We start from the raw sequence: 11,300 nt of genomic DNA, 5'->3' as shown, positions 1-11,300 counted from the left end.
ACATCAGGGAAAAAAAACAAAAGAAATATGGACTGTTATGGCGGAAATGTTAACAGAACTACCGGTCGCCAACAATTCCAAACACCATGGAGCTCGACACTAAATCCTACCCTGCCATTCACAAGTATGACCGTAATTATTGAGATATCGGATCACTTATCTTAATTATCTATGCCAAAACTAGTTAAGCTTAAAGACACGTACGTCAAACGAATGTTCACGGAACCCACGTAGTAGGTGTAGTGATGCTTTCCATATCACACTTGTTAATTATGCAAGAAAATGCTCTTGATCAAATGAAAAAATAAATATATATATATATAGATTTTCAATTTGAACCTTTGCCGGTAGATGCTACCTTCCCACTGAAAATGAAAACGTTTGCTGCTCTTGCTAGTTTAATTTACACGATTCAATCTATATGAACACACTAGAATCCTAGCTACCATTTTGATTAAGCATTAATCTTGATTGCTTGAAAATCGTAAACCTGAAACTGGAGGCACGAGGAATTAGGGAAGAGTCGGGTTTTGTCCGATTGACATAACAATTAATTTTCTTTGTTTTTTTTTTCACAGGAAGATTTTTGTTGGGCTAAAGTAAAAAGGTGTCTTTGATTTAAATGATTACAAGGCGCTCCATTTTATTTTTCTTTAAAGGATCTTATTTGTTACGGTCGTAAGGATACGGGCCCGGATCCGACTGAGAGACACGGCCGAGTCGAGTCAATCATCCGGCGGCAGTCGGCTGGAACATTGGGGCCCGGATCCAGGTGCCGGGATAACCGCCCGAGAGGTCTACATCCAAGCCCTACAGCCCGGGGCGTCCGCCGAGTCTACGAATAACCCCACCGAGCTGACTCCCAAATAACCCGAGTGGGCAGCATACCCGACTCGTCCCGAGAAGTCGGAGCTCGCCAGTATATGTCACAGATAGGCTTACCAAGCCGACTCCCTGATAGTCCGATTGAGCAGCGTACCCGATTCGACCCAGGGAGTCGGGGCCGAATCGTACGCTCTGTCTCTGACCACTCCCTCTCCTGTCCTACTGACCACTCCAGCTGACAAGCACGCCGTCAGGCATGGCCACGCGCCGTCTCGGCGTACGACACTGTCCACAGTGTACCTCCTCATTAAAGACGGCACTCCTCCCAGGTACGGAGAGTACCTTCAAGGTAAAGTCCACCTTGCCTCGTCCGTGGTACGGACCGACTCCCCCTTATATAAGGCGAGCCCCTGCGGAGGGGCCAGGTATGTGCTCACTGTTCCTTACTGTTGCCACTCTCGTTTTCTCTTCAGCTGCCTCTGACTTAAGCATCGGAGTGGTCTCGCCGGTCCCGCCGGCCGTCCATCTCACGGTGTCTGTGGTTGCAGATTTCAGGCGATCGTCAGGCAGCTTCCAGCGTCCCCGCCGCACCGTACCATTGAGGAAGTGTCGTGTGCGCCCAGAAGAGGTTCTTAAAGGATCTTTCTGTTGGTTTGGCATCCAAAACACATTCTATTGCCCCTCACTGCTCGTCGATACACACGCGTATCTTAACCTGCAGCGTCCTTTCGTTTGCCTTGGACGAGCCTCTAACGTCGAGCATCTGAACCAGCTAGCGGCTACTCCTTCGCACGAACGAGCTAGCATCGAGCAGCTGCTCGAACCAATATCCATCGTGCACCCGAACCGGCAGTCGTGGTCACAGCTGCTGCATGCGGCGTGCTAAGGAGTTATGACCATTGAGCAGAAAATTAGATTTCGATCGAAACGATTAAATTTAAAATTTTAATTTAATTATTTTAAAATTTTATTTAAAAAAATTAATGATATTAATTAATTTAATTCGATTTCAATTAATTTAAAATAAAAAATTAATCAAATAAATCAAATAATTTAAAATAAAAAATTAGTTAATAAATTCTTAAGTAAGTTAACTAATTCAAATATTTTTATATTATTTTAAAATTTTAATTAATTTAATTTTTGATCGAATTAATTAATATTTTATCAATTCTGAATCTGAAAATTCTTAAATAATCAATATATTTTCCATATTATTTAAAATTTTTAATTAATTTAATTTTTGATTAAATTAATTAATATTTTATCATTCAATTTATTTAAATTTTATTTAAAAAATTCATTCGATTTGATTTATTTTGAAAATTGCAATTTATTTAATTTTGATTAATTGATTTAATTTTAATCGAATACGCAACGTTCGTGTGCTGCTGCTCAAGGTTTCGGCCACTGCACGTGAGGTTGGGTGCGGTTGCAACTAGATCCTTTATGCGCTCTTTCCTAATGAAGTGTTAGTGGAGGGAATGGCAAGAAAAAAAAAAGGACAGATCTAAAAGAAAGAAAAAAAAAGGAAAGCAAGTGAGACAGCGCAAAAGATAATCTATTCTTTTTCCTAGTTTAGTGAAACGTATTTGCCATATAATATGTGGCAAAAGGTCGTGATTAGTTGACCCATGACTCCACATGATTAATCTCACAATCATTTATGAGGCTGCAGTTGACCACTACGGAAGAGGATAATATTTTAACTTCGTTGAAATTTGACTCTTACCCATTACAGTAAATCTGTCTTGCAATAACCAACTCACACGACTAGATCCACAATCATTTATAGAGAGTTAAATCAGAAAATTAAAATTGATTCCCATATAAAAGGGTAATTCTCCGCTTCACTTAGAATCCACTCTTGTTTAATGTAGCAAACTTATCACATGGTTACCAATTATTCAGTCATGCCCAGGAGCAACGTATTTTTCGTATAAGAACTTTGCACGTGTTAACCATTTTGTACATCACATAAGTTTATTTACGATTATTTGGTTCAACTTTAAAAAATTTATTTAGTTTGGTTTTAATTAATTTAGGTTGGTTCAATGACTTTAGTCATGCATATAATTTAACCATTTTCCCTTAAAATTGAGTTGATCTAAAAATTAAAATATATTATAGATAATATTCTTTGTTTTCATTCAAGGAAAAATAATATTTCAACTAAATAAATCTTTCTTATTTAATTTCTTCATTATCATACATTTGATAAATGACTTATTCTTTTAAATTAAAGCTCTTTGCTATTTTATATTGGTAACTTACTGTTCACTTATGTTTATTTAGTATCATGTTCTTTACCAACCTAGTATTTAGTATTGCATTTATACTATGTATCAATGAATGGTCAAATTACATTCCAATGATTATAACATATATTATTATTCTTTAATTTATCTCTTACCATATACCAATAGTACTAAATGTCTTTTTTACTGATCATCGCCTGCCATTATCCCACATGAATTTACAGTATGAAGGTACATAAGTTTTTCATTAAAAACAATGCTATGCTATTGATTTGTACAACTCGTCGTGCTTCTTCAAATATTGAATTTCATGAACTTTAAATATGTTAAAAATAATTTAGAATAATATTTTAGTTTCTTTGTCTTTTTAATATTGGAAGACATCAGCATTTACCTGAATCCAGTGCAAACCAGAGCTTTTTCATGAGAAAGTCGTAAAAACACACAGAAAAGTATACAAAGTTTGGAATCGCTAGAACTAAATAAACCAAGCAGACTATATCATGTCTGAATTTTACACTGAGAGCAGATCATGTCTGAAATTGTTTCCTCTTTGATGTCTTCAAAAAGTGTAGCTTCTAGCTCCACTCCAATTTCTCCAACCTGAGACCGGAATCCACTCCACTCCATATCGCCGGAGCATGAAAGCTCTGAGATCACCAAATGCCTTGTGCTGTTTAATGGAGGAATCTTTGCATGTAGCACTTTTCTCTCTGAAGCAGACCACTTATAAATCTGCCTCTTTGATCCAACGAGCTGATAAAATGCAGGAGCGTACGCTACCTCAAGAAAATCATTAAAGATACGCAGGACTTTTCTTGGCAAGCTGAGACTCATGCCTGACTTCTCCTCCTCTGCATCATCTGCAACGAGAAATTGCAGCATTAAGAGTCTCACGCAGAAAATAAAAGTTTAAAGAACTTACAGTGAACTATATTGTAATTCCAGGATGAACTGGAACAGGCATTGTGTTTGGGGACATTGTTGAGACGAGGAGCCCTGTGAAACCAACTCAAGGCGTTCCTCCAAGACTTGAAGCCATGGCTGGTCAGCAACTTTAGCCTTTTGCATGCCTTCCCAGGCCAGCAAAGTGAGCAAGACCTGGATGCAAGAAACCTCCTAGAGTAGCCTCTTTCCACAAGGTAAACATCCAATACAAAAGGCTCCTGTTGCTGTTCCAGCAGCTCAGAAAGAGACCTTCCATGGGCTTTCATCTCCAGCTTGCAAAGGGGAGAAAGAAAGAAAAATGGAGGGAACAAGAAAATCAAAAAGAAGTGGAAGTCTCTGCCAAGTCAAGAGAATGCGATTAATAGGGCAAGGATGCAGTATGGGGAGGCAGGAGAATCTGTAGTCAGTTTGGTACTTTTTTTGCTTTCTTGGTGTGGGACTTCTCATGCTTTTTGGCTTTTTCCAGCAACCACCAAGATACATCATATCATACATTGTTCAGGTGAATCAATTCCCAGCGTATATACATGCACTCATCATCATCTCATCAGTGAAAAAGTTTTAGTGTGGGAGGATTACCGAAATAATTAAAGGCCAAACTGCTTCTTTTTCACATTTGTGCTTGTGCCAATTGCCAATATGGTAGAGTCGAGAGACATTTTCGAGTGGACGACTAATAGTACACTGACAGCCAGTTCACATGCCACTATTCATGCTTTTGCTCAGTTGGCATTTGACCAACAGTATAAGACTTAGCTTGGTGGAAGGGAAGGGAAGGGAAGGGCATGTGTTGCCCATCACTGTGGATTGGAGAGTAAATGAGGCTGAACCACAAGTGATGGCTACTAGTTTGGATCAGAACCAAGGTGAATGGTGCCCTTTATTGTTTTCTTATCACATTTATTATATACCGTTTTTAAGCGATTTATTATATATCTTCATTTAATTTATAACTAAGTGTTATTATTCAAGATCTGTGCACAGCATATGTATCTCCATTCCATGTCTGATTAAGTAGAGTTGTCATTGATAAAAATCTATAATATAAAACTGAAAACTCTCTATTTTTCGAATTCATACTAGCGATTGAATTACTGGTCCCTGATTCTCTGGTTCCTTTCAATATTAAACTATATATATATATATTCAATCAAATCAGATTGAAAACACGCTGCCAACTTTTAATTCAATAAAATATGGTGTACTACCTAGAAATGCTAAGACATGTCTTATAGTACAAATTAATTAAAGGAGCGATCCGTATTCATTGTGTTTAACTGAATGTAAGCAGCCTGAAATGATACAATAAAAACTACTACAATCCGTATTCATTGGTTGAAGCAAAAAACAAGTGAAAATTAAGTAATTAGAAACTAAACACGAGAGCCAAGTTTTTTCTTTTAATTATTTTATTCTCTTTGGACAAAGTTTTCTCTTGTCCTTTTTGGTAGATTCTTTCCTTCTTTTTTCTTTCTATTATCGTGATAAATAGAAACTATATTATATTAAGACCTAGACTGTTTCTCAGCATTACAAATAGCCTTGGCATTCTCCAACAACCACATTAACTAGGAGTGGAATATAATTAGCATGAGAGTTCATGAAAATAGTAAGGTTTGATGGTGGAATACTATTATTATTCTAATATAATATAACAATAATAAAAATTAAGATAAATAGAAAATATCTGAGATGAATCTAAAAGACTGGCACCAAATCTGGCAAGAGACCTCCCCTTCGATTGAAAATGTTGGAAGTATCTTAAGATTCTCTCTGGCATAAATGATGATTATCAAATATCGAATATTTTTTAGATTCTCAAGCCAAATTGAACGGTACATGCACTTGGCTCGAGATGATTTACACAGCCTTCAAGATGATGAAATATCTACAACATATTTATGAACTTTAGATTACTAGAGAGCATCTCAATGAGTAGGCAGTGTGGTGATCTCTAGTAATTCTTGTAGCTTGGATCGCAAAGGAGCTAGGAAGCACAATGGATTGATAAGAAAATATAAAGACGAGCAATGTTGAAATGGAGGGGGAGGTCTTGATCATCATACAACTTCACAAGTGAAACACTAGAAGATCAAGCTTGCTCAGATTGTTTGTGGTTAATGCTCATATTGGTTTTTAGCATTAAGTCAAGCCACATGGGTAGGACAAATATCTAGTATAGTTAATATTGGTAGAATTGTCTATGATCAGTGGTCCTTGCATCTTTACTATGGCCTATGGGAGAACAGTGCCATTGTGGGAAAAAAGGACCTACCCTTTTTAAAATTGCCTTGTCACCCTTGAGGCTATTCCTTTTCTCCCTCTAAAAGAAACTCCACTCTCCTCTTACTCAACTAAATCAAAATTCAAGTTGTGATCGTCTCTTGAGTTATTTTTTCCTTCACTCAAAAGTTTGCTAGGACTCAATTAAGGGTACTTTTATTTTGAATCAAAGATAATTGTATCTTAGAAAATAATTATCAATAAATTATAAGTACTTTAATTAAACAATATTATCTTATATATAGAGAAAGGGTTCAACACTTACCTTGACCCTCTCACGTATCCAAGAGGGTGTGTCAAGAACTTAAAGAGGTATCTCGATGACAAACAATAAAATCATCAATGACAATCATCCGAAATGGATGAGTCAATTCACTTGAAAGTATGTGTGTCTATCCAAAAGGTACTTGGAATTTTCAAAGGGGTGTGACTATCCAAAAGAGTGTCTAGACTACTTGAATGAATGTGTTTATCTGAAGTAAATATTCCTGCATGTCAACATAAAATGAATTTGAAACACCAATTTTTGAGAGAATTGTTATTCTCTCGTGGTCATGCTTCAATATTCTTTTTCACAAACATCTGTGCTAAATTGTTATCTCATGAATGATTCACATTGAAAAATACGCATTCTTATTTCAATCTATTAAGATTCATTTCCAGAAAGAGGGCAATAAGAGAGACACAATATCACTAAATGACCTCTTTTGCATCCATCAGTTTCACCAATCTTCGTCGTATCAAACATTGCATGCATCACCATGCCACTTGCCTGTGTTAGCAGACATGCTAATAGTTGTACAGTAATGGCATGTGCAGTTGTTTTACCTATGCAAGCACCTATAAGCATAGGTACTCGCTCTTTGGCAACATAGTCTGATGTGCATAAACAATGCACGTTGATAGCCTGTGAGCTACACATCTCCCATGATTGAGCGTTGCAGTCCACGACTTAACAATTTCATATCTCTCGCGAGCAACTGCAACAGAGGCGTCCACAAGCAAGCAACAACATGATGCGATTGCTAGCAGCAACAATGTTTCAATGTCCTCAAGCTATAATAAGACGAAGAAGGGAGGGGCACTGCTTATAACCAGATAAATTTAAATTTGTTACTGTCTCAGAATCAAAATTACTTCATGGTTAAAACCATCTTCCCACAATTTCCTTCCCTTCTCTTTCCCACGAAATGATCAAACTTCCTGTTTTATCATCATGGTTTCCCCACAGGTAACCATTTCTGACGTGGTTTCCAAATTCATCGGGCACCCTTCAAGTTTGGGACAGTCAATGGATCATTGAAAGCCCATCTCACCTCCTAACTAGCACAGATGAATGGCCAATCTCAGTACAACCAGAGGAATGCTCTTCGCCAGTGACCAGTCTACCGTTCCCTCAATCTCCAGTCTTGTCCACTTTTCTTCTTCAAGCAGCACACACATGGGAAAAGGTCTTCTCAGTCCCCACAGCAATGGCTGCTTGAATGCAAAGAAAGAAAAGGCAGGGCTTGCTGTACTGTATGTCATGTCATGATCAGGCCCTGTCAACAGATACTTTGCAAGGAATTTGGCATATTGCTATGATAAGAGGTAAATGGTTATCATTTCCTCAGGAAAGAACTCGCATAATTTTGTGCTCTGGGTAACTGCAGTTAGATCACTCCTTTCAAAGGATTCTTTATGCCTCTGCTGTATTTGGCTACTCCAAAATGAAATTCTCACGTTTTGGCTAATCAATGGACTTGTACAGATATGGCAATATTTGGATGACTTTCATCATATTAGATTCTAGGTTTGTGTATCTACTTGTTGCATTAAAAACAAACTATGGTCATATTAACCACTGGATTAGACAAGCTAACTTGACAAACAGATAGGTAATGCTAATGACATGTGCAGAGCACACATGCGTTTGAACACGCAGATCTAAGACAGGATATTGTCATAAACTTGAGAGGGTAAACCATCAATCTCTATTTAAGACTAAGAGATGAAGAAAATGAAGTGGAGCCTGACAGTTTCATTTGATGAAAGAAATTAGTAGAGTATCAAAATCACCAACTTATAAAAAATTACAGCAAGAAGTTTCACAAGCTCATCTAAGCCCACATCAAAATTAATCTGGGGAGTACTATACCCTTGTTTGACAAAGCATGCTACCATTAATTACCTCACCAGCTTATTGAGGGTGACAATGTTGATATATTATCCAGCAGAAAATCGAAATCAGTAACATTTTCAATTCACAACCAATTACCCTCTATTAGATGCTTCTTTATCAAGAATGAGACTCCCAAGCATACAAATTATACAGAAAAAACAAGAGCTCAAACATATAGCAGCTTAGCAATGACAGCATTTCAAATGCAGCTTGGATTACCAAGAAATTAACACTGCAGGAAGCAATCAGTTTGTGTCATTGGATAGTTCTTGTTAGCTTGCACTTTGAACTGAACACGGTTGGAGAGTAATTGCGACTACAAAGCTTCAATAGCTCAGCAGCCCGCTGCTTCATCTCTGGATTGCAACCACTCTGGAGTAGTAGTAGTTTTGCACCCAACCCAGCCTCAACGGCCAGGGAAGCACACTCATCGAAAGCAAGTTTGCAGACCGCCCACAATATAGACAACGCATGATGAGTACAAACATCAGAGGCATTCATCAAGAGCCTCACTGCAGTGCGGATGGCCTGAGGACAATCCTTCAGAGCTAACAACCCTTCAGGTGTAGTTGAAAGATCATCCAAGATTTGCAATGCGGGTTCTATAAACTTCAGCTCCCATTTCGGGTTGGACAACAGCTCAACAAGCTGGGGAACTGCTCCTACGCTCACCATTAAGCTGCGTACTTGCGCATGAGATCCAATGTCTTTGAGCAAGGTAAGCCCTGCTGCAACTCCATTTGGATGTCGCTTGTCCTTCACCAATCGCAATAATGCAACCAAAAGGCTCAAACTTGACACCACCTCGGACCGGAAACATCTCTCTGCCATCAGCATTTCGATCAACCTAATGCAGTTGATCTTAGTATCGATTGTCCCTTCGTTTAGCAGGTCCACAACGAGTGAGATCTTTGCCGGCTGCATCAAATTAGATTTTGTATCTGAATCTAATGTGAGATTGACGAGAATAGCGATCACCTCGGAGCCAACAGCATGGGAAGTGAAGGGCCCGAGGAGAGAAGAGAGATGAGTAACTCCGGCAATGTCCACCACTGATTTGTTGACAGGTGCATGAGCTATTACGATGTTGTGCAGCTCTTTGAGGGCTTGAACTCTGACCTGTCCCTTGGCCTTCTTCAGGGTTTGGATGAGCTCTGCTGCGCGCCCCTGCACGTCTTCGGATCGCTTCTTCATTTGGAGGTACCGCTGCGAGAACCAGGCGCTGATCAGCTGGTGGAGCGTCCGATTCGGAGTGACGGCGTCGTCCCAAAGCTCCTGCATCGTCGTGGGGCAGGTGAGGTGCCCCATGGAGAACCACTTGAGGATATTGGCGCGCTCGTAGGTCTGACCGGTGATGAGGGTGACGGGATCCACCATAGGCTCGAGGGAGATCGGGCAGATGAACACTGAAGGCACATCCTCCGCCTCTGAATCGAGTTCTTCAAACATCTTTCTGAGGTCAAGCTTCTCGTCGGCAACCACCAAGCTACCATCTTTCCCAGTCGGAAGGCCTCCACCCCCGCCTCCGCCACCCAGGATCCCGCCTTTGACGGCAGTCTCCGGATCTATGATCTGCCCGCCACCCTCCAGTCTCCAGGAAGCGTGTTGCTGGTACTGTGGCATCGCTGCGAACCGCAAGAACCCAATTTTGCATCCCAAGGTTCGACCTTTTTGCGAGAATCTAAGTGGAACAAGGGAGAAGAGGAAACTAGCGCTATCTTGCGGACGAGATGGGAGCGGAGTTGAAATCGCCCTTTTCCTCAGTTTTATGTAAACTCACGAGCAGCTGTCCTTGGGTAGCGCTGGTCAAAAGCAAGCAACCTGTCATCATAACCAGCATCATGAACTCATAATCGACCACCGCCCCTGCTCTCTCCCAAAGGCTCCCTTTCTCACTTCCTCGCGGCCTCTCCCAGCCACTGGCTTCACCAGAGCTTAGTAAAAGGCGAAATCATGGGCGAACTAAAGCCCAAATCAGGAGGTGAAAAGCGGAGAGCCAAAAAAAAAAAAAGTGTGAGCCGTAGAGGGAAATCTAGCCTAAACAACGCAAGAAACGAGAAAGCGAACAAATTGGTAACTTTCGAGGTTCAAAATCAACAGATCGCACATGAAATCTGTGAGAGAGGGAGAAGAAGGAGAAGAGGGGCCTCACCGGCTCTCAGACGGACCGAAGAACGAGCGAGCGAGCGATCTGACGCAACCTCGCGAGGCAGCAGGAGGCAGATAAAAGGCACTAGCAGCGATGCGATTAAACTATTAAATACAATAAAAAGAAAACTCCATGAAAAAAGGGAGGATTTTGAAAAGACAAGTCACCATCTCACTACTCTCACACTCACTGTCTTTCGGTCTTCTGCCTTCTCCTTTTCCTTTTCCCTGAGGAAAAAAAAAAAAAAAGAGTGACCGGGAATAGGAGAAGAAGAGGCTGACCGGAAGTAACCGGTGCCAAGGAGTCTCGGACCGAGCACCGCACGTGCAGTCGTTGCCTGTCGCCTGACCGTCGCCGTGTTGCTCTTCGGATGACGCCTTCGGATAGGGTACAGAAAACTCCCATCCCTAAACTTTAAAATGCCAATTTTACCCTTTCGCAACAGAGAAAATTCGTATTCGCTCGTTGCATTTTCATTATATCGAATTTTTGGAAATCCAGGGAGTTGCATCGACATGATTTGATTTTTTATATTTTAAGTTAACCAAAAATAAAAAAGATACTATTAGATGGCGATATGTAGATACCAATTCCTCTCAATTATTTTAATTTTAGGTAATTGTTAATGGCTGCTTTATGTTTTGATATCTACGTTAACGAGAATAGTATACATAGT

At 39.9% G+C, this 11,300-nt stretch overlaps 2 protein-coding genes across 4 annotated transcripts; both read right to left on the bottom strand.

Moving 5' to 3' along the window:
- Positions 1–3,584: 3,584 nt before the first annotated feature.
- Positions 3,585–4,297, bottom strand: LOC141820735 (uncharacterized). Its single transcript, XM_074708104.1, has 2 exons — positions 4,009–4,297; positions 3,585–3,946 (listed from the first exon to the last, which is right to left on the bottom strand). The coding sequence occupies exons 1-2, from the start codon at positions 4,295–4,297 to the stop codon at positions 3,585–3,587; spliced, it is 651 nt and encodes a 216-aa protein (XP_074564205.1).
- Positions 4,298–8,532: 4,235 nt separating this feature from the next.
- Positions 8,533–10,699, bottom strand: LOC141820601 (U-box domain-containing protein 30-like). Of its 3 annotated transcripts, none has more exons than XM_074707944.1 (2): positions 10,628–10,699; positions 8,533–10,277 (listed from the first exon to the last, which is right to left on the bottom strand). In XM_074707944.1, exon 2 carries the CDS (start codon positions 10,096–10,098, stop codon positions 8,731–8,733), a length of 1,368 nt encoding a protein of 455 aa, XP_074564045.1. In that variant the 5' UTR covers positions 10,099–10,277; positions 10,628–10,699; the 3' UTR covers positions 8,533–8,730. The 3 variants fall into 3 exon arrangements, with proteins under 3 accessions (XP_074564045.1, XP_074564044.1, XP_074564043.1); XM_074707943.1 differs by having other exon boundaries at positions 8,533–10,296; positions 10,628–10,690; XM_074707942.1 differs by having other exon boundaries at positions 8,533–10,437; positions 10,628–10,658.
- Positions 10,700–11,300: the final 601 nt, after the last annotated feature.

Source organism: Curcuma longa, unplaced genomic scaffold, assembly GCF_044706935.1.
Source record: "Curcuma longa cultivar G26 ecotype Majalengka, Jawa Barat unplaced genomic scaffold, ITB_CL_G26_1.1 utg509_np1212_2302976_RagTag, whole genome shotgun sequence".
Lineage (NCBI taxonomy): Eukaryota > Viridiplantae > Streptophyta > Magnoliopsida > Zingiberales > Zingiberaceae > Curcuma > Curcuma longa.
Note: the sequence above shows the minus strand (reverse complement) of the source record. Positions and strands in the feature narration are given on the sequence as shown.